We start from the raw sequence: 23,721 nt of genomic DNA on the forward strand, positions 1-23,721 counted from the left end.
TTCTGAAAAAAAAAAAAAAAAAAAAAAAATCAGAATTGCAAGATGTAAACTTGCATATGCGAGAAAAAATTAAGAACTCTTAGAAATAGCCTCAAATTTTATTTTATTTTTTTACTTTTTATTCATTGGCGGTAACAAGCTTCCATAGCTGTGAATTTAGTCAAGATATTAGTACACTAGTATACAGTAGAACTAAAATCTAACACACATAAGCCACTTCATACATGTGATTTTTTTTTGTGGTGAATAGGCTAGTTGCACGTGGCCGCCAAGTTGGATTTCTGAGGATAGACACTTCTGGTTTCACTCTACGCCAGTTCAGAGTGCCGGAGAAAGCCAAAAATTATCCCTTATGGTGCGTTCACACCAGACACGAATGAAGCGTGAAGCACGAGCGATTTACATGTTAAGTCAATGCAAAGACGCGAATAGACATCCTGCGGCGCGATTCGCGTGAATCGCGCAAGTTGAAAAATCGGAACTTTGGTGAATATTCGCACGCGTATATTGAAGCTTGCTCTAGTAGTGACGTAGCGAGCGGAGGCAGAAATCCGAAACAACAATGGAGGACAAAATCATTGTCGCTGTACGATACATCGTACTTTTATAGAAACAGGAATAAAAAGGATCTTGCTTGAAAGAAAGTGAGTGAGGAGGTCGGACAATCTGGTAAGTTGTAAAAAAACGGTCTTTACTCAATTTGAGCTATATATACATATTGAGACTACAAGCTAGCTAAAGCTGGCAAATTGAGCTTATTCGACGTATTTTACAACTACTTTCCCACTGACGAGTTGATGTGTTTATTCAGAGGAAGTGTGCAGAAGTAAGTGGAAGAGTCTGAGGGACATATTTAAAGGAGAGGGAGAGCCCCTCTCAAGACACGAATTCGCGCCTGTTGTGAAGTGAATTTCACGCGCGAATGAAGCGAGTAAACTCAAAATGTTCAAGCGTCCAACTACGCACGAATAGCGCGATTTATTTGCGCAAGTCGCATCTGGTGTGAACGCCCCATTATAGTTGTTTATAGAATTTATTATATCACTTAAAATGCTACTAAGATCTATATTACTATGAGCCAATGGTAATTAATCACGCATGCATGAGTCAGAATGAAATACACTTTACTGTTCACAAACAGAAAACTGTCTTGGGCTCATGGTGCACACATTCACAATGACAATTATGTCTACTATATAAAGTTACAACTACAATTGAAGAGTTTGGTTCCAAAACGCGATAAACGCCATTTTAAAAAAAAATTTAGTTTCTGCCAAAATCAGTATTGTATCTGGTCGGTATTGAAAAGTCATTTATTAATTTTGCGCAAAATGTGATATCCGTCGTGCTATTCTGTCATGCTTTCCTTCCAAAACGCGACAAACGCCAGTCGCCTTTCTCTGCAGCATGTGATATATCCGCTCAACCAATCACAGCGCACCATTCCACGCACTGAAAACAGTAATGGCGGCGCTCTGAATACACCCGGCATCCTAGTTTTCCTTACCTGCTTTGTACTTTGTGATCAACAAAAACAAAAAAATGAATAATTTTGACGGCATTGAAGAACCTGTGGTGGTTTCTGCGGTGGGGAAGAAACGCAAGTCATCGAAATCTAATCATTTACGTGAGGAGATTAAGAAGATTGGCACTCGGTCAAGCAGTTGCTTGTTCCACAACAGCATCAAACTTCTGTCACGGTCCCCAAAACTATGGACAGTTTTTAAAAGCCTTTTTTAATACCAATGTACTCTGTAAATGTGTTTATTTTAACCGTGCGGTGGCGCCAAATACTCTTTAATCGGTAATGACAAACGGAGACATAATTATTTATAGCATTAACAAGATGACTCGTTGAATTCATTTTGGGAGCGACGACTGAATGTATTTTTAGTAAAATGCCTGTATATAAGATTAGTATTGACAAAGCTCAGAGGCTGTCGCATATGTGAATCAACTTACTTTGTTGTGTATTTTCAATATGAAAAATAACTTTTATATTGATGGATTAATTGCATTTTGAAAAAAAAAAAAAAAAACGTGTCATGGATTTATTGCATTTTGGGAAAAAAATAATCAGTTTTTATAATAAACCTTTTAAAATCAAAATGTAGATTTGAATTTTTAATGTTTTTATAACCAAAAGATGCTATGTGAAAGTTTGAAACAGAAAATAGTGGTTCTCATCTTGCCACATTCTTGGTAAAGAAAACACCTTTTTACTCAAATTAATCAAAATGGAGTTATAGCATTTTGGAACCAAACTCTTCAATTATAGTTGTTTGCATAAAACGCCTCGTGAACATTCACACGTTTGCCCTGTGATGGTGACAATTTATCTCCATAAATACTATTTTCTCAATTCTGCACACATTTTCACTTTCCTACATCAATTGCTCAGTCAATATTATCACATATTTTACATTAACATGTTTTCTTTGCATCAATTATCTTTTTAGATAAAAACAAGGGCTGTAAAAATAATCTCAATAATTGCAATTAATTTACATTTTTAACTGTAGTTAACACAAACAGTTTAATATAGCTAAGTCTGTGTATATTTTACATATAATAAAATACGGTGCCGCTTATAGACACCAGACAGATAATGATTTATGCAACAGATGCTCTTTACTCATCTCACTTGCACAAAATAAATGCAGTAATTAATAGAAAAGCACATGGGAAATACAAACACTGAAAATTACATGTATTTGGCTAGTAAGAGCTGTGCGTGTGAACTTCACTCCCCTGAGTGACTAACGCTAGAGACTGCGGTCTTTAGCCTCCTCGTTAGAGTGTCCGACACCCATGCCGGCGGACCCGGGTTCAAGCCCAGCTTAGAGCGGGCGGTTCAAACAGGAGGAGTTACACATTTAAATAACACTTAGCAATAACAATAATAATGTTACCAAATAAAGTTAATAAAGCATACACTGAGTCCGTATAATAATCCCAAGCGTTTTTACATCTTGGATGAGGACTGATACTTCGGTTGACAATCTTCATGAAGGTTGAGTGTTGTTCCACACAGAAAGAGAAGGCAGTTTTTGAGGCCTTTGGGAAATTATATTACACACTTGAGTGTTTTGTATGGATAAATAGATCCCTGTGGATCACCGCTGAGCCTGAACCGCAGAATCAACAAGAGAAAGATAGAAAGATAATCACTGCTTATCTCGTTGAATTACCACAAAGAGGATACAATAATATAAGAAAAATGTTTTCTTTCGTTTCTGATAGACCGCCATCTTCTCTTTAATTTTAAGAAACATTCAACAGATCTAGCCAAGTTTCGTATTTAAGTTTCTTCTTGCACCAAATACAAGCGTCACTAAGACCGGAAGAAATCACGCGCACACCCGCCACCTAGGCTATTTTCTCACCAACAGAAATATTTGTAAAACAGGTCATACATCAACAGTGGGCTGGATCAGCATATGTGAGTGGAAATACTCGATTATTCATGAAGCCACATAACATAATAGAGCGACAGAAGACAGACAGACATACAAACATTTTCTATTACAATAACAACTTTCTATCACGCCCTCCACATAACTGAGGATATTTCCTTGATCTTGAGAAGATCAAGTTCTGTCAGATGAGATTCATATTCAAAGAGCTGAGCAAAATTATGGACAATGGCGCATTAAATCATTTGACTTCACTCACTCAACAGGCCTATTTACGATATAAATCAATGGGTTTGACTATATATCAACTTTAAAAGTTAAACCTTCCCAAGTGACAATAAAATCAAACAGATATTTCACAAAATCAGACATATTTTGAACAGAAAAGGACGAAAACTCACCAAGAACTCTTCATAAACCATAACTGATTTCGTTACCTCAACTCTCCATGTTCACAGAAGAGGTTTCATGGCGTTTGGTTCGTCATGATATATCCGATAACAGATCAAGGTATGTTCAGTCAGTTTCATCAGCTAATTTCCACTGTTAATTTCTAACGCTCAATGATTCTTTCTCCCGCTCAACAGAACTACTGAACTGAAATGGAAATTTCCGCTTCAGTGAGCGGAGCGATTTAATTACAGCGCTTAATCTGATTGGTTTTATTTTTATTTATTTTATTATTTATTTTTTATATATATATATATATATATATATATATAATAATACTAATAATAATGTTTGCATTTATCTTATTTTGCTATTTATTTTCTCTATTTATTGTCATTATTTCTTTGGCCTTAAAAAAAGACATTCAACGCTCATTTGCATACACCTTTTACTTTTTTAGGCTCTCACTGCCATTGTATGCACTGTAAATTTATCAAAAATTGTTTGCAAAATGTTTTTATGAAGCAACATGAAATGTTGTGAAATCATCTATTATTTAGGGGGGAAAAAAACAAGTTCAACACAAACAGGCCTTAAATTTGGGCTTTGCCACGACAAAGTACATTTTATAATGTTTATACATTCATGATTTCATATTTGAAACATGCATCTTTCAGCATTAATATAGCACGAACTGATGCAGTATGTTCAATCAACACAGCACTAGAGAAATAATTGAGCTTTCATTGAGAGCAAATGTTTATTTTGATGACAGAGACAGAGAGCACGAACACACGGGAAGAACAGAATGGACAGAACGTGAGAGCGTATGTGTACTTGTTATGATAATGGGACGAGAAAGAGTAAGAAACATCGCTGAATTTGAATGTCTGTTTGAACGGTGGGGAACTTTGGCAGAACTCAGAAGGACAGGCTCTGTTCCAAACCCTAGTGCGCTTCCCTGTTGTGCTGTTTTGTACAACATACACAATATTCAGACAACATGCAGATATTTGAGTGACTGAGTTTATAATCGTATAAATCCCTACACTTGAGCACGCTTTGATCATTAATGAAAGAGAAGTTGCACTAATCTTTGTTTCCTTATTGTGACGTATATCCGAGTGAAACTGCTTCGCAAACAAGAACAAATGTAGGGCAGGGGTTTATACTGAGTCGGCGTTCTCACGTAAACACAGAAGCGCTGAACTGTCTATACAATGTAAACAGAAGGTCTGGGACAATAAATCGTTGAATCGAGAAATGATTCTGGATTGATTCTGAGATTTGCGCTCTTCTTCGTTTGCATTTGAGCGTATGGTTAAAAACCAGCCTAAAATCCCATCTGCTGTTAAAAACTAAGTTCAGAATCATTTCAAGAGAGAAACGCGATGTATTCAGAAAATCTCAGCATCAATCCACGAATCGAGATGAATCAATTTATTGTCCCAGCCGTAGTAAACAGTAGGAGACTGACATGGAAGAGAAGAAATTATTGAATAAAGTCGTTATTTTCGTTTTGTTTTTGCGCACAAAAAGTATTCTCATCTCTTCATTACATTAAGGTTGAACCACTGCAGTCACGTCGACTATTTTAACGATGTCTTTAGTTCCTTTCTGGACCTTGAAAGTGGAAAGGGTGAGAACTTTTTTGGGTGAACTAACCCTTTAACTGAATTAAATTTAAAATAAATAATTAAAATTAAAATAGTATCTTAATGATACTAAAATAACACTGGTGTATGTGTGTGTGTGGGAATGTTGGGAAGCATGATGGGAAGGCAGATGGTCTCCTCATGAGGGATGTCTCGTCCAGATGGCGTGTGTGTGTGTGTGTGTGTGTGTGTGTGTGTGTGTGTGTGTGTGTGTGTGTGTGTGTATGTGTGTTGTGGTAATACAGTGACTTACGCAGTGATCTCACAACACACAGAAACACTGAAGTGCAAAATAACCCAATGTCTCATGTAACCGCACACAATCAGACCTGCGCTGCGCTGAGATCTGGACTCTGGTTCATTAGTGGGTCATCGCTGGATATTTGGACCCGTCTGCAGTTGTTTTGGACCTGCAGGAGAAGCAGGTGAAACAGACGACGAGACATCAACATATTCAAACACTAAAGTGGATCAGGATCGTCAAGGATGGGCGGCTCACGGTTTGCCCGCTACACCTTGCTCCTCTGTCTGATGGGGCCCCTGCTGGTTTGGGGCCAAAATGACACGGAGCCCATCGTGCTGGAGGGAAAGTGTTTAGTCGTGTGTGACTCCACTCCGACCACAGAGCCGGCCGGGAACGCTTTGGGAATGTCGGTGCGCTCCGGAAGCGGCCGCATCGCCTTCTCAGCCGTTCGGAACAACAATCACGAACCGTCTGAGATGAGCAACCGCACCATGACCATATACTTTGACCAGGTAACGATGCGTGAAATATGCGATTGATGCTTTAGCCGTTTTATCAGCAGTGCGTGAAGCAACCAGTGTCTTTTTGTGTTCCGTCGAAGGTTCTGGTGAACGTCGGGAGTCATTTCGATCCAGCACGGAGCGTTTTCCTGGCTCCTAGAAAAGGAGTGTACAGCTTCAGTTTCAATGTGGTCAAAGTCTACAACAGGCAAACAATACAGGTGAGTCCAAAGATCCAGGTCTCTCATGAGAAACTTCATTTTTATGTCCTTTTCTAGTCAAGCCAGCTTTATTTCTACAGCACTTCATACAATAGACTGTTTCAAAGCAGCTTCACAGAGATAAGCAGGAAAATAACAGTATTTATGTTGAAAAATTCATAAGTTATGAAATAAAAAATAATCTAGTGTTCCAAAATGATAAATAATCCACAGTTTATTTCACATAGACTGATGTTGTGATGAAAAATTGACCCAAGTATTGAGAAATGTGTCCAAGCAATTATAAAAAATAAAATAAAAAAAATATATTGTAAAATATAATACTGCAAAATCATTAAAAGTCTTTACTTTCTGACTCTCCGCCCAGGTGAGTCTCATGCTGAACGGTTGGCCGGTGATCTCCGCCTTCGCTGGCGATCAGGACGTGACACGTGAGGCGGCGACCAACGCCGGTCTGGTTACCATGGAGAGAGGAGATAAGGCCTACCTCAAACTGGAGAGAGGAAACCTGATGGGCGGCTGGAAATACTCCACCTTCTCTGGGTTCCTTGTTTTTCCTCTATAGAAATAGAAGTTTACGTGGAAAATAGAGACATTGATGGAAAGAGTAAATTCAGCAGAGGGACGTTTGTAGGAGAAGAAGTTCATGACGACGATTCTTCAGCCTGTTCTTTTCATGTAGGCCTACTTACCTTCGCTGATGGACTTCTTTCCTCTGCAACCTTTCTTTTTTGCATGAACCTGCTTGTTAATGTGCGATTAAAGAGGCTATATGTAGAATTCAGAAACCCTTGTTATTAGCGACACCGGTGGCCGTTCAATGAACTGCAGCAGCAACTTACTTGTGCTCGTGCTCACACTCGTGCACACGTGATGCACAAGAGACTGGTCTCGTTTTTTAAGTTTCATTACAAGCAGTTCACACATTGGCATTTAAAAAAAAAAATAATTAATGCTCAAAAATTCATACGTATAGCCCCTTTAACATGTTATATTGCGCTTTCAGGATACAAAATGGGATATAAAAATGCTTGATTTTCAACAAATAATCAGTGAAAAGTGCTGAACCTTCAGAATGTGCAGATCATAACTAATATAATTTGAGCTCTTCTGTTTTAATTTTGCTTGGGGTTTGTAACCTCATAACCTGAATTTAGGACAAAATTTAAAACCCTGATTTTTGTCATTTTTGTCAAACAAACATATTAAACAGAAATAAAATGTCAAGAAAAAAACACTTGGTTGGTTGGGGAAACAAGGACACATAAAAAAGTGTGTATGTGGACTGCAAACAAAATGTGGAACTCAGATATTATGTTTTTGGTAATTAAACTGAATAATTATAAATATTTTCAAATATCAGTTCAACAGATTATGTCACAATGATTTTAATTGTTAGATGCAGTTGAGTCATCTGAGCTTAGACAGGCCAAAAATCACCAATTTAGGGGAGGGATACCGACATTTTGTGTGTTTAAAACAAATCTTTCCAACTAAACAATAAAATTTTGATGTCTTGAAGCATGATAGACTCTAGATTGGAACTTCCTTTGTTTTTGAAAGAATATAGGTTTATAATTTCAGCCATCATTTCGATAAATGGTCATTACAAAAATAATTATCAATTTTCATGATATTCTGATAAATCCCTATAAAACATTTTAAGGCAAGACCCAACAGGCAAAACCATTGTTTTTTCATGCACTAGACAGTTTTGAGATTTTGGTTTATTTTGTTTACAAAGTGGAAAGAAAACATCCAAAATACACATTTACGCATTTATTTTATTGCACTTTATCTATTTGCTTCTGTTGATTACAATGCATATTTTTAAAGACCGAAGTTTTTTTCTCCACTTCAGTAACACTTACATGCACCAAAACTTACAATTTTATTCCTATCTATATTCTGAAGGTTTTTACTGTGGGATTTGTTCATATATCATTCACCTGATTTTATACAACATTTTATTCCTTTTTCTGTTCATTGACAGTTTTTTCTGATGTATGGAGTGATTAAAAAAAAAAAAAATCCCCTCTGTAAAAACCTTTAACTCTAATATGTAAATGAAATCAAACAAGAATTTTGAACCGGTCTTTATCCAGTGTTCAGATTTTAGTTCTGGAAATTTATGCAAATGTGTGCATATTTAATTAGATGTTTCATTTGCATGTAACATTTCAGAGAACCCCTAATACAAAAAAGTTATCTTAATGTACACTGATTAATCAATCGGGTTACATTTAGAAACATTTCTTACCTTATTCACCTGTAGCGTCTTGCCTTAAAATCTACTCATGATTCATCTTTTTTCATTCTGCCATGAAGGTCAGAGTGTAAACGGACACAAGTGGCTGCAGTGTCTATTTATCATCATTATCTGCCATCTGTTGTTCTGGCTACAGACGTCAGAGCCAAAGAAGCAACTTCCTCCAGACCGTCCGAGGACAGCAGGTCTGAGAGTCAATCTTGGCGGCACGATAAAACTCACACACTCTTTTCTGGCATCACATGTTCTGTGTTTGTCATGAGGCACCTAACGGAATTATTTCGCATATTAAAACAGAATGTTAGAATTAGGGATATGCACGGAAAATGTAACTATTTTACGATGTGGTAATTTTGTATGAAATCACATGACGTGAATCATACTTTTAGAGCATTTATGTCAGTAGGTAGGGATCCAAAGAAATGTCCTCAAATGGTTTTCTACTTATTTATAGGACAGAAGTTCTATAGTACTATTGGGGGGAAAAGAATTCTCTGATTCTGCAGTCTGTGTTTGTGAGGTTCCTCAGGGGTCAATTCTGGAACCCATACTGATTTCTTTGTACTTTCAACTTTTACAAAATGCAGCCACTAGGCTTTTGACTGGGACAGGAAGCAGGTCAGAGTTTCCCCAGTGCTAACCTCACTGCAATGGAGTTTTAATGTATTTTTGGTTTGGTGTTTCATGTTTTTGGTTCTTTGTTATTTATGCTGTTGAAAAGTAGTTTTAATGGAAAGCACTTTGGCCAACTTAAGTTGTTTTTAACCCCTTAACCGTCACCCCCCTTTTTGAGCATAGATGTGAAAATGCACTATCCAAACTTATGGTAGTGCAAACATGGTTGTAATTTATGAATGCTTTAGGCGTAGTACCAAAAATATCCACTGAGTGACACCCATATTCCACTGAATTTTGTTTATTTGTTCTCCTGCAACAAATTAATAAATTTATGTCACAATATCACTTCTATCACAAAACAGCTGCCAAATATGGAACCTTGAGTCTCAGACCTTTCCGATGATATGTGTTTTGTCCAGACTAGAAAATTTTTTGATTTAAAATAAATTTTGTAATTTGAAACATGACACTAGGGGGAGGTGTTCGCTAAAAGGTTTTAAAGTACTGTTGGTACTTGTCCATAGCAGCAATGACTGATTTCAAAACTGTTTTCACAGGATGGATTTTGAGTTTTATGAAAAGTAATCTTTCAAATGATACCTAATTTATGATGATTACTAAAATATGTGATAGAAAAAAAAAGGCAAGCGTGCCAAGCGTCCCGAAAGTGGAACGGTGACAGTTGCTATACAAATAAATAAATAAATATGACAATGTATGATTTTTAGGGGGGAAAACAGCATTATATTTAAGGAAAATTGTAAACTTAACCGTCACTGGGGCTTAAGCAGATTGTACGAAATCCAGTCATTCCAATATGAACCTTGCATGCAAAATTACGCTGAAATGCTAAGGCTACCGTAGCTTTACCTACCGACTCGTAGAAACGAAGTTACGAACAACCACATTTTTGATTAGCTGGTTGGTTGTCTAGGTGCTATATAATCGTGCAATCACAATTACCATTGCTCGGTGAAATCCAGACATTCCAGTAGGAATCAGCGCGATCGGGAGTATCGTAAGGGCGAGTTCTGCGCGCAGATTTCGCTCGTATTCAAGTTCGTCGAGCTGACCTACAGAAACTAAGCTGCTTGGTTTGAAAGTGTGAGCTGTGCTTCATACATCGCTATGATATTGATATATGATTTGACAATGAACCTGTTTTTGCATGTGGAATTTCACTGAAATATCGTTAACGTTACCGTTGCTTTAGTTGCCAATTTAAGTTACGAATTACAACAACATTTTTGACTAGTCGGTTGGTTGTATAGGTGATCCACGAAAAAGTTCAGAGAAAATGACATTTAATATGAAAATGGATATAAACAATATAACCAAATCACTGTAACAAAATAAATAGCCTAAGATACAGAATTTGTCATTGCGTTTTTATTCTGATTTCTAATGACAGGTCTTTAATGAGGAGATTATTGGTTTATACAACTATAGTGGCCAAAAGAAGGATACAGTGTCAAGTATTTTCCAGACAATATTGTACATGTACTTGTATTTTTAGCATTTTTGCTTAAGAAATTTATATATAGTTAAGAAAGGCACAAATAGTTAAGCACCAAATGGCACCTCTGTGTCTAGCATTAAACAGGAATAAATATCCAAGCGCGTCTAACCATACAGAACACGTCTTGGGTAAATGCGGTTGGCGACTTGATGGTTTTCAAGGGGACTACAGTCAGTTTCTATTATTACCGCAGCCACCCACCCGTTTCACAGCATTTTGTCCAGAGCACCAGGAGAGATGCGACACGGTGCTGATGATACGGCTCAGATTCCGGTGAGACAGATGGGAAGATGGGATTGGGAAGGTTATGATGCCAGGAGCCTGCTGACTAAACCACACGCACCGTCACTCCTGATTAGAGCAACGGATCCTCCTCATCGCGTGACAGTACGAGCTTCATCTGATAATAAAGCGCAGGGAATATCCCAACACATACTCAGACACATCTTGGAAAAAAATATAAAAATTTAATCAAAGGTAGAAAAGTACTTTGATAGCTAGTTACAGTAGTTGATTGTTAAAACAGTCACATGTCCCAGTGTCTTCAGTAAAAGATGACGGTTGAATCTGATGATTTGAATTCAAATCTCATTTATTCGCCTATTCAGGATCATATTTCTTGAGAAACCCATTTCTGCCATCTAAGAAAAAAAAAAATCTCAATTATGACATAAAAAGTTGAAATTTTGACACATTAAGTGATAATTATGACAAACTAAGTAATAATTATGAGATAAAAAAAAAATAAATCTTGACACCTACATATGACTAATTATGAGATTAAAAAGTCAAAATTATGACTGTCAAATTAATGACTTTTGACTGTCAATTTCGATTTTTTTTTTTACACAATATTGACCTTTTGCCTCATAATTGTGACTTAATATGCCATAATTTTGCCTTTTTTGTCATAATTTTGGTTTACAAAAGCACGATTTACATTCTTATATGGCGGAAATGGACTTACGTATATTTCACTTCAAAATCAAAAGACAGACAGAAAAAAATTATATATTTTGAATAAAGAAAATTAAAACTTTTAGGAGCATCAGATTTTTTTTTTTTTTTTTTAAAATCTGATATTTTCCACTGTAATACACTCATGAAAATCAGCATAAAATCCAGCACAATAAACATTAATATGATGTGCACTTACTATTGTACTTCAAAATGTATATATATATATATATATACACACACACACACACACACATATATATATATATTAACATTTACATAATTGGACGAGGGAGGTTTAAAATATAATGTCAATGCAAAAAAAAAAAAAAAAGATTTTCTGCATGCAAAATATAATTTCTTTCTTTTGATTTTGAAGTGAAATTTATTGTACATACTCGTGACAGGTTTCAGCTCCGTTCAGCCAGACTGAATCCACTTCACTTCATAGTTTGGCCACATGTAAAACAAAGTCAGCCACTTCACAGCTGATGAAGAGAACTGACTGGAGCGTCATAATGTCTTTATGGCTTCTTCTGAGCGTTCTCTGATGTGTTGACTCTAGAAGGAGCCGTCCGGTGCCTCTGCCGGGACTTCTGAACAATATTCATGCTGTTGTTGTTGCCGAACTGAACTCCGACGACGTTGGACATGTTGATGTGGAAGCCACCTGAGAGAGAAGCACAAACACAGATGAGTGAGTGACACTTCACTATAACTGTTTGTTCTGCAGGTGAGCGATCATCAACAAAGAGCATTATTCATTGTGTTTACACACCTGATGTTTGCTAAAGGAGTTTTATTATCATGCATTGTGCATAATTTATGCAATTTATTTGCTTAAAATTAGAGTTGGCAATCATTTAAAATTTGTAATTGAAGTAATGACATGACAAGCTGATTATTTATTTACATGGAAAAGTTCCCAAATGATACTGACATGTTACTTCAGATTTTCCTCCATGCTCAGTGATGATGGAAAAGAAGACTTGATCATTTGTGTTCATTGTTCTATTTTCTTTTCTTTTTTTGTCGTCAAATTAATGCCTCTTTCAGGTAATAAATTCATCAGATTTCTGGTTCAGCAAATTTTTGATTAGTACCACAATAAATTGATCAACCATTTTGGTAGTATTTTGGTATTTGTCTATATAAACTTAATATATATTTGATGTTTTATAGGACACTTAATAAAATATAATAATAAAATATAATAACAGATTTTTAATAACATCTTAACAGAATTTTAATAATAAAATGTAATAAAATATTATCAACATTTAAAAAAAAAAAATTAAATTAAATAAAAATGTAATAAAATGTTATTATAAATTAAAATTTCTCTTTATTAGCTGAGTACAATTAGTTAGAAATGAAATACATTAACAATTGATTTCAAAATAATTAATAATTCAATGTAATATTAGATCAAAAATATAATAAATATAATATTAGATCAGTCAAATTATTTAAAATGATTAAAAATGCTTTTAATGTGTTAAAATGGTTACAATCTAAATTTTAGTTCAATGATTTTAAATAATAATAAAATATAAATTTTTTATTAGTACCACAATAAATTGATCACCATTTTGGTATTTGGTACTTAATATATATTTTATATTGTATATTTTATAGGACATTTAATATGTGAAGCTATATATTTAATATACTGTATATTTTATGTTTTATAGGACACTTAAAATGTGAAGTCAGCAAAACAACACTACTAGAACAGTAACCACATCATGTATTCAAGCTGCAATGCATGCTGGGAACCCACAAACCCTAAACATTTCAACAGAATTGTTCAATATTTAATAGTTTGTTCAGACAGCGGTGTTGGGAGGACATTTAGTGATTCTGTTGGGCTAAAGTTACTCACATTTCTTAGTATTTCGTCACGTTATACAGAAAGCGCAGGGCGGAGGAGCAGTCAAAATGAAACACAGGAGAATTAGCATAAACACTTAGCACAAACACAGACAACACGGAACAAAGAGCAGAATGATCTGAGGGTTACACACACAGAGAAACACCTGAATAAGTTCATCATGACCACAGGAAACACAGGCGAACAGGAAGTGAACACAATGAACACAAAACGGACTACTGTTTGCAGATTTCTGCACGAGTTTCAGTGGCGTTCTATCGCACTTTCTCAAGAGAAACCGAGAACTGTAACGTTCAGAACACTGACCTGGTGTGGACGTCTGACGCTGCAGGAACAACAAACACAAAACAGGTCAGACGGTCAGTCATGTATTAAACGGATATGTTTGTTTGATTGTTTTCAGACCTGTGTTGTTCTGGGAGGAGTCACAGCAGCTAGACGAGGAGACGGTTCTACAGAAACAACACTGCGTTCAGCACCAAATCATCACAATCATCACAATACACTCGTGCTGCTCACATTACCTTTCTTTACGGTGTTCGTGTAACCGGCTGCGGTTTCCTACAAGACAAAGAACAAAGTGAAGATACAAACTGTGGTTTAGTTGAGTAAAAATCCTGTGCTGTTATTTGAATTTCTCTCTTAATTTCCTCCTGAAAACTGATTTAACTATTTTAATATGCAATATTATCAGTAATCAAGAATAACACTGTGATTTACTCAAAGGTGTTTGTGTAAAGTGTGAGCTGTCGTATCTGTTCACATGAGTGTGTCATCAATATGTACACAATATTTATACAATTTAACTTATGCATGATTGAACACATACTGTGTGTCTAGAGTCACATCTGCTGTGTCATGTACTCTTATCTTCACTTAGTAGACCAAGAATGGCAGTGTTGACAGAATTTAATAATAAAATTTAATAACATCTTAATAGCATTTTGGTAATAAAATGAATAATAACATTTAATAGAATTTAATAATAAATTGTAATAAAATATTAACATTTTGATAATAAATTTAATAAAATTAATAATAATAAAATTTTAATAATAACATTTTATTAAAAATTTCAATTGTTGATCTTTATGAGCTGAGCACAACTAGAAATGATTTAAAAAATAATTTAAGTAATAAATATTTTGTCTAATATTACAATCTAATATTACTAATTATTAGTAATATTAGATCAGAAATATAATAAATATAATATTAGATCAGTCAAATGATTTAAGATTATTATTAAATAATCTTTATTTCATTTACTTCATTTACTTTACTTCATTTAATTTGTTAAAATGATTAATTATAATTTTAATAACATAATATAATATTATAATATAATGTAATATACCTTATAATTAAAATTTAATAAAATAAATAACATTGAATAAAATGTAATAATGAATTGTAATAAAATATTAACATTTTGATAATAAAATGTAATAAAATTAATAATAAAATGAAATAAAATTGTAATAATTACATTTTATTAAAAACAATTTTATTAAAGTACAATTAGTTAGAAATAAGAAATAACATTTATAACAAATGATAAAAAAATAATTCAAGTAATAAATAAATAATTAAACATTACTACATAGTAATATTAGATCAGAAATATAATACACAATATTAGATCAGTCAAATGATTTAAAATTATTATTAAAATGCTTTTAATTAGTTAAAATGGTTAAAAATTGTATTTTATTTTAATATAATATAATATAATATAATATAATATAATATAATATAATAAATAAAATAAAATAAAATAAAATAAAATAAAATAAAATAAAATAATATACCTGTTTAGGAAGCGATCCAGTGACGCAGGACAAAACTGGACGTACTTCTAAAAGACACAAAGATGAACAAGAAGTCAAATACCATTTGCTTCAAAACCCATTTTAATCCCATAATGTGACACACTTCCAAGGGAAAATCAATACTGTACTGGATTGATTGTAAGTATTGTCTCATTGATGAAATGCTTTTGTTCCTCTTTTTTAAGTCACTTTGTATAAAAGCGTCTGCTGAACGCATTAATGTGAATGTAACGAACCGTTCTGTGGTTTACGGGAGATGTGGACTGATTTCAGACTGGAGCAGATGTCACCTTCCTGATAATGAGAAAAACATTCTGGTTAACTCGACCGGCTCCGAGGATAAAAACAAGACGCAAAAAAAGGGTAAAAATACACAGTGAATTTTCCATTTCTTTCACACTGGCATCTGGTTCTGTTTTGGTAAACATTTAATGCAAATTTAATGCTTTTTAAGACCTGCCCAAATAAAATGATCACCATATGGGCAGGACAGAGCGAGATCTATGGTATCTGAACCATGAGATGACTGTAAAAACGGCCATTTAAACAACATTACAGCTCAAATAATGTTTTGACAGTCTGATAAAATGATAAACCTCACATTTCAGCCTTTAAACCATTTTTTTTGAAGAAAAGAGAGTCGTCAAAATGATAAACGATTATATTTATATTCATGTAAAATATGATTCCTGTTTTTCTGTCCCCAATTGTAAGACCTCTTGAAATGATGATTAAGACTTTTCTTATGCCTTTTAAGATATTTAAGACATTCTGTGGTCTTAAATTTGATACTTTTTAAGGACCCCTTGGAAAAACCATCTGCAACTGCATCTGCAATCAGTGAACAGAAGTTGGTGAACGAAACAAAATAAGCCGTGTACCAGCTGCTTGAGCACGTCCCGGACGGCGTCACTGAGTTCACGCTGGTGCAGCTCGAAGATCTTCTCGGTCGCATTAACACAATCTGAAAACAGAAAACAAGACTATGAGCTGAGCACATCCAGAGAGAAGCAGAATCACACGGTGTTCGTTACAGCACGCTCTAGTGTCACCTAGGACAGGTCCCTCACGGAAGAAACGTTTAGAGAAAAGCCGTGTAAAAATAAATAAATAAAAATAAGATTAAACTAACTAAATAAAAAAATTGGTAAAATTAAAATAGGTTTATTTAAATTAATAAACAATAATAAATATTAGATTAAAATTATTATTACAAATAAAGCGTTTGATTTAAATAACTAATAAATTAATACATTTGATTAAAATAAATAAAAACGAATTAAATAAATGAAATTTGATTTAAATAAATCAAATAAATAAACTTGATACAACTAAATAAATCAAAATTTAATAATAAATAATAATAAAAATAAATAGAAAATAAGAAAATTAACTAAATAAATAAATGTGATTAAAATAAAAAATAATAATAATTTTATTTAAATAAATAAATAATATATTAGAATATATTAAAAATAAGAAAAGCAGTGAAAAATGTTAAAAAAAAATACTACTAAATTAAAAAAACTAAATTGATTAAAACAAATACATCAATTTAAATTAATTAATTAAATGTGATTTAAATAAATAATAAATGAATACAATAATTATATTTGGCATCTATACTATTGAAAAATAAAAAAAATGACTAAAGTACATCATTAAAAATTATTATAACAAATAAATAAAATGTTTATTTAAATAAATAATAAATTAATGCATTTGATTAAAATAAATAAAAACTGATTAGATAAATGATGTTCCATTTGAATAAATAAATCAATAAACTTGATTTAAATAAAAAAGAAAAGCAGTTTAAAATGGATAAGTAAAAAACACTACTAAACTAAATAAGTAAATAAACTGATAAAAAAATAAATAAATGAAATTTGATTTAAATAAACAATAAATGATTATAAGATGGATGATGATGTTTTCGAAAAGGCCTGACTGAGGAAAGTTGGTCTTTTGTTGGCGTCCTGATCCCAGCAGCGCTTCATGAGGTTCAGCAGATCCTCCAGACCTTCAGTCTGACCGCAGTCGATCAGTGTCACATCAGGTCTGTCACCCAGAGGGATACGAAACCGCACCAGACTGGACACCGCACCTGGAAGAGACACTCGATTGAAAACACTGGGGCAGATGGGAATGAAAGAGCGGCTTATGGGTGCTTACCGTCGTACGGCTCCTTTCCAGTGATGATGGACCACAGCAGGACACCATAACTGCAGATCAAATCATTCAGAAAACACTGATTATCACATTTACTTCACACTCTCATTGATTAAAAACAAAAAAAAAAACATCTGTTTCAGTGACGGCACTAGAAGATGTCGTTCTTTTTCAGCCAATCAGAAACACTCTCTCTGCCTGTCAATCACTTTATCTGACTTTTGAATGGCTGTCATGTCTTTGGTGGGCGGGGTTTCGAGGAGGCTGACGTAAACAAAGCTGTAATCTTGACAGTCTGAAGCTGCATTAGTAAGAAGAAAGTGCAAATTAATACTTTTAATTCATCAAGGACACATTAAATTGATCAAAAGTGACTGTAAAGAAATTTCTAATGTCACAAAAGATTCTAGAAATCTGTTCTTTTGAACTTTATATTCATCAAAGAATCCTGAAAAATAAAATGTATGACGGTTTCCACAAAAATATGAACTGTTTTCAACATTGATAATAATCATAAATGTTTCCTGAGCAGCAAATCATCATATTAGAATGATTTCTGAAGGATCATGTGACACTGAAGACTGGAGTAATGATACTGAAAATTCAGCTTTGATCACAGAAATAAATTACACTTTACTATATATTCACATAGAAAACAGCTGATTTACACTGGAATAATATCTCACTGTTTTTAGAAAAGCAGTGTAAAAATAAATAAAAATAAGATTAACTAAATAAACAATTATGTTAAAATTAAAATTCAATTAAGTTTATTCAAATTAATAAATAATAATAAATATTAGATTAAAATAAATTGATTAAAAATACTGTTATTTAAATAAAATTAAATAAAAATGTGTGATTAAAATAAGTAAATAAAAACTATTATAACAAAATAAATTAATTTTAAATTAATACATTTGATTAAAATAAATAAAAAACTAATAAATTAAATTAAATTTGATTTAAATAAAATAAATACATTTAATATAACTAAATCAATAAAAAAATTATTTAAATAAAAATAAGAAAACCACTGTAAAAATGTAAAAAATAAATAAAAAATCAAATTAAATAAATAAAATTTGAATAAATAATAATTTATTAAGTACTTAAAATAAAGAATTTGATAAATGAAAACAAGAAAAGCAGTGTAAAAATGTAAAAAAAAACTACTAAACTAATAATAAATAAATACTACTAATAAAAAACTAATAAACATGATTATAACAAATAAATAATGTTTTTTTAAATAAATAAGTTAACGAATCTGATTAAAATAAATAAAAATTATTATAACAAATAACATTTAAATGAATAAAAAATTAATGCATTTGATTAAAATAAATAAAAACTGATTCGATAAATGGCTTCATTTAAATAAATAAATCAATAAACTTGATTTAAATAAAAAAAAAGAAAAGCAGTTTAAAAATGTAAAAAAACAAACAAAAAAAACCCACTAAGTATATAAACTGACTAAAATAAATGAAATTTGATTCAAACATTTCACTGTTTTTACTGTATTTTTGATCAAATAAATGCAGCTTTGGTGAGCAGAAGAGACTCTTTCATTTAAAGTTTTCATTTAACACATGAAAACAGTACGTGTGCAGTTATACCTGTAAACATCGGAGGCTTTGCTGGCTTTGTAATTGATGGACTGCAGCGCTTCCGGCGGCATGTAGCTCAGCGTCCCTCCCTCGTCCTCGTCTTTCTCTCTCGCACACTTAGAAACGCTTCGAGCCACTCGAGACAAGCCGAAATCTGTGATCTGCAGGACGAGAGACAGAGAAAGACAGGGTTAAACAGAGCCAGTGTCCTGAAACTAGTATTAATCAGAAACAAGATCGGCAGTTTAACACGTTAACTCAAGCACATGACACTTTTTGACATTAGTTTAGTTCACTACATTAGACTTGTGGGTCTGAAAGAGATGCATTAAGTAATGTTAACAAATTAGATCTTACTGTAAAGTGTCACAAACTATGGTAAAACACAGAAACTAAACTAGATCAACACAGGACAGAAGTGCAGAAAAGGTCAAGAGGTCACATTCCTTCAGGAGTCTGTTTGAACTCTCGGCTTGGAGGAGGATCGCTTAGATTTAACGTCCTGAGCTGACAGAGCTGGTCCTGCTGAGAGTGCTGAATTCTGCTATCTGTACAGTCCTTCTTTGTGTTTAAAGCTGTTTATAATCAGTAGATGTGGTGATGATCAGAGGCGCGACTGATGGTTTGTGGGTCACATGAGGGGGTTTCCCCAGTGCTCTTGTCTGGTGAACTTCAGCTCGTGTCCTACACTGTGTAACTGAAGCAGCAGCAAACACAAAGAGCTTCCGTAGAGCTCCAATAATTCATCTAGAAACACTTTAGTCGTGTAAATCTTTAAATCAGACTACTTCCTCAACCGCATTCAAGTCACCATGAAATCAAATGGACAATTCTTGTTTTTATGGAACATTGTTTGGAATATCTTTGCACATCATTATTGTTTTAAATTCATGTCTCTTGTTATCTCTAATCAAAATAACTTGCAGTGACAAATTTGCTTGGCGTGTCAATTTAATTTCAGTTTTATCATAATTATAACTTGTGTAATAATTATGACAAGTTGAAATTAAGACATATAAAGTCAAAATTATGACTTAGTTTGTCATCATTTCAGCTCATGAATGTCATAATTTTGTCTTTATTTTAGAATATTTCAACTTTTATGTCAATTATTACGTCAGTCAAAATTTCAACCTTTTATGTCATAATTTCGACTTTGTATGTCAATTATTATGCAAGTCAAAATTATCACTTAGTATATCATGCTACAATTTTCATTTGGTCAATATTGACTTTATTTCATAATTATTACATAAGTCATAATTATGACAACATTATAATTTAAACTTATGTCATGATTATTACATAAAAGTCAAAATTATTTTTAACTCATAATTTAGACTTTTTCATTCATAATTCTTATTCATGACTTAATGTGTCATAATTTTGTCTTTATTTCATAATTTCAACTTTTTGTGAATTATTAAATTGTCATAATTTCGACTTTGTATGTCATAATTATTACATAAAAGTCAAAATTTCAAGTTTTTATCTCATAATTTAGACTTTTTCGCTTTTCGCTGATTTAATGTCATAATTTTGTCTTTATTTCATAATTTCAACTTTTTATGTCAATTACATAAGTTAAAAATTATCAGTCTGTCATAATTATGACTGTCATAATTTTATCTTTTGTGTCAATTTTGACCTTTTCATAATTATTAAGTCAAAATTATGACTTAGAATTTTCATAATTTCAACTTTTTACGTCAATTTCAACTATTTCATAATTATTACATAAGTCAAAATTATCATTTAGTTTGTCATAATGACTTTTTGTCATAATTTTATCTTTTGTGTCAATTTTGACCTTTTCATAATTATTAAGTCAAAATTATGACTTAGAATTTTCATAATTTCAACTTTTTACGTCAATTTCAACTATTTATTTCATAATTATTACATAAGTCAAAATTATCATTTAGTTTGTCATAATGACTTTTTGTCATAATTTTATCTTTTGTGTCAATTTTGACCTTTTCATAATTATTAAGTCAAAATTATGACTTAGAATTTTCATAATTTCAACTTTTTACGTCAATTTCAACTATTTATTTCATAATTATTACATAAGTCAAAATTATCATTTAGTTTGTCATAATGACTTTTTGTCATAATTTTATCTTTTGTGTCAATTTTGACCTTTTCATAATTATTAAGTCAAAATTATGACTTAGAATTTTCATAATTTCAACTTTTTACGTCAATTTCAACTTTTTATTTCATAATTATTACATAAGTCAAAATTATCATTTAGTTTGTCATAATGACTTTTTGTCATAATTTTATCTTTTGTGTCAATTTTGACCTTTTATTTAATATTTATCACAAGTCTTAGAATATCATAATTTTGACTTTTAATGTCATAATTGACTTTTTAAGCCAAAAAATTTGTTCAAAATTTCATCAATGCCGATATATTATTATATATTTTCCAAAGATTGTGTGGCTAAGTAGGTTTATAGTGCATTTTCATAGAGCACTGAAATAAATGTGTGATAAAATTTGTTCAGTCAAAAGCTCGACTTTTTATCTCACAGTTTTAACTTAGGATGTCATCATTTTGACTATTAGGTATGTAATAATTTTGTCTATCTCATAATTTTGACTTTTTTTCCCTCATAATTTTGACTTTTTAACGTCATAATATCGACTTATGTTATAATTTTCACTTTTTAAGCCAAAAAATGTGTTCAGCATCAATACAGATATATATTTTCCAAAGATTGTGTGGCTAATCAGGTCTATAGAGCATCAGTGAATGATCATGTGCGTGGCTCAAGCGGGACGTGTGAAACGGGCTGGACTCGCCTTGGCATCGAGGCTGTCGTTCAGCAGCACGTTGCTGGGCTTCAGGTCCAGGTGCAGCAGCGGAGGAGTCAAGTGATGAAGGAAGTTCATTCCCAGGCCGATCTGATGAGCCATGCGGAAGGCGAGGGGCCACGGAGGAGGAGCGGCCAGCGTCTGCAGCAGTCCGGCCACCGAGCCCTTCGGCATGAGCTCCATCACCAGCCCGGACTGAAGCGGCAGCTGCGGCTCGCCCACACGGCCCTCGTACAGGCCAAAAATCCGGATGACGTTAGGATTCCCACCCTGGAACATCAGATTTGCCTCTCTATGAATAGAGGATGTAGACCTGCTCAATGGAAGAGAGATATAAATGAGCTGATATTATAAAAGTATACAAAAAAGATACAAAATACGCAATTCATCTTTAAAATAATATCATTAGTCTCTGTCTGTGTACGTGTAAATATATAGTAATGCAAATATAGCATGGTAACCACGATAAAGTTTCTGCCAAAGCTGTTTTTGTTACTAAATCTGTGGTAATTTGACCAGTAACGGATGTTGCACCTTATGGGGCAAGTTGTCACAGTGGAAACCTGCTATAAAGAACTTGTATACACTAGGAAAAATGATGTAGGATTTACTTTACCCGTCTTTATAAAGCAGCAATTTAATGGCCACGTCCATGCCCCATTTCGTGTGCTTCGCCCTGTAGATCTGCCCGAAGCCACCGGCTCCGATCTTCACAAAACACTTCAGACTGTCATCACGAATCACAAGCGGCGGAAAGCAGACTTGACCGGCCATCGCACGCGCATTTACTCAACACCTGCTTTATCAGTACTTTCAAACAGTCTCGAGTTTAAACATGTCATGATATGACTGAGACCATCGCTCTTTTCTCCAAGTTCCTTGTTAAATGGCGGCGCTTCCACATCGAGAAGTTCGTTTGTTTCACTTCCCCATCAAAACAAACACAGGCGCGCGCGCTGAAGACTGACGTCACCTCACCTGCTCAGACCTACGGAAGCCCATTTCCGCCACACAAAGAGAAAAATCATGCTTATTTGGTCTAATTATGACATAAAAAGTAGAAATTATGAGGTACTAAGTCTTAATTATGACATAAAAAGTCACATTTATGAGATAAAAGGTAAAAAATGATTGACCCTTTTCACAGACTGTGATGACGCGTTTTAACGGTCATCAATATCGTAAATCCTGCAGTTTTTTTTTAAAATATATTTTCATTAAAAAAAAGTATGTAGCCTACATTTATAACACTATACTTAGTATTATATTACCGTTGCATCAAATTACAAAAAACTAGTTACCGCTGCTGTGGGAGTGAAGGTAAAAATGACATCTTTCTCTCTTCTGACTGACGTTATCAATCGCTCTCTATTTTTTCCCTCGTTTTGAAAGTTATGAAAACACTATTGTGGAGTTTTTATTTGTGCTAATGGAAACATAAAAAAATATATGTATCTAAGTCTCTCATTCACCGCTATAAAAGTTTACCCAACTATGACGACTTCCGCTTCTGAGAAACCCGGAAATGTGAAAATATTATATTATTACAAATATTATGAGGTACTAAGTCATTAATTTGTAATATGAAAAGTCGAAAT

The 23,721-nt window shown here is 33.2% G+C and overlaps 2 protein-coding genes across 5 annotated transcripts; one reads left to right on the forward strand and one right to left on the reverse strand.

Moving 5' to 3' along the window:
• The first annotated feature begins 5,656 nt into the window (after positions 1-5,656).
• On the forward strand, positions 5,657-7,953 carry LOC127516587 (cerebellin-1-like). Its single transcript, XM_051901362.1, has 3 exons — positions 5,657-6,217; positions 6,307-6,426; positions 6,794-7,953. The coding sequence occupies exons 1-3, from the start codon at positions 5,948-5,950 to the stop codon at positions 6,989-6,991; spliced, it is 588 nt and encodes a 195-aa protein (XP_051757322.1). The 5' UTR covers positions 5,657-5,947; the 3' UTR covers positions 6,992-7,953.
• A 2,734-nt stretch (positions 7,954-10,687) lies between these two features.
• On the reverse strand, positions 10,688-23,107 carry LOC127516575 (receptor-interacting serine/threonine-protein kinase 3-like). 4 transcript variants are annotated; one of them, XR_007931027.1, is made up of 13 exons: positions 22,740-23,107; positions 22,112-22,436; positions 19,310-19,461; positions 17,691-17,740; positions 17,467-17,622; positions 16,397-16,479; positions 15,752-15,809; positions 15,495-15,541; positions 14,208-14,244; positions 14,089-14,135; positions 13,990-14,008; positions 12,188-12,459; positions 10,688-11,232 (listed from the first exon to the last, which is right to left on the reverse strand). XR_007931027.1 is itself a non-coding variant. In XM_051901347.1 (12 exons), the coding sequence occupies exons 1-12, from the start codon at positions 22,895-22,897 to the stop codon at positions 12,314-12,316; spliced, it is 1,278 nt and encodes a 425-aa protein (XP_051757307.1). In that variant the 5' UTR covers positions 22,898-23,107; the 3' UTR covers positions 11,280-12,313. The 4 variants fall into 4 exon arrangements, 1 of the variants encoding a protein (XP_051757307.1); XR_007931026.1 differs by having other exon boundaries at positions 10,688-11,278; XR_007931025.1 differs by lacking the exon at positions 10,688-11,232 and adding an exon at positions 11,280-11,473.
• Between the last annotated feature and the right edge of the window lie 614 nt (positions 23,108-23,721).

This window comes from Ctenopharyngodon idella, chromosome 7, assembly GCF_019924925.1.
Source record: "Ctenopharyngodon idella isolate HZGC_01 chromosome 7, HZGC01, whole genome shotgun sequence".
Classification (NCBI taxonomy): domain Eukaryota; kingdom Metazoa; phylum Chordata; class Actinopteri; order Cypriniformes; family Xenocyprididae; genus Ctenopharyngodon; species Ctenopharyngodon idella.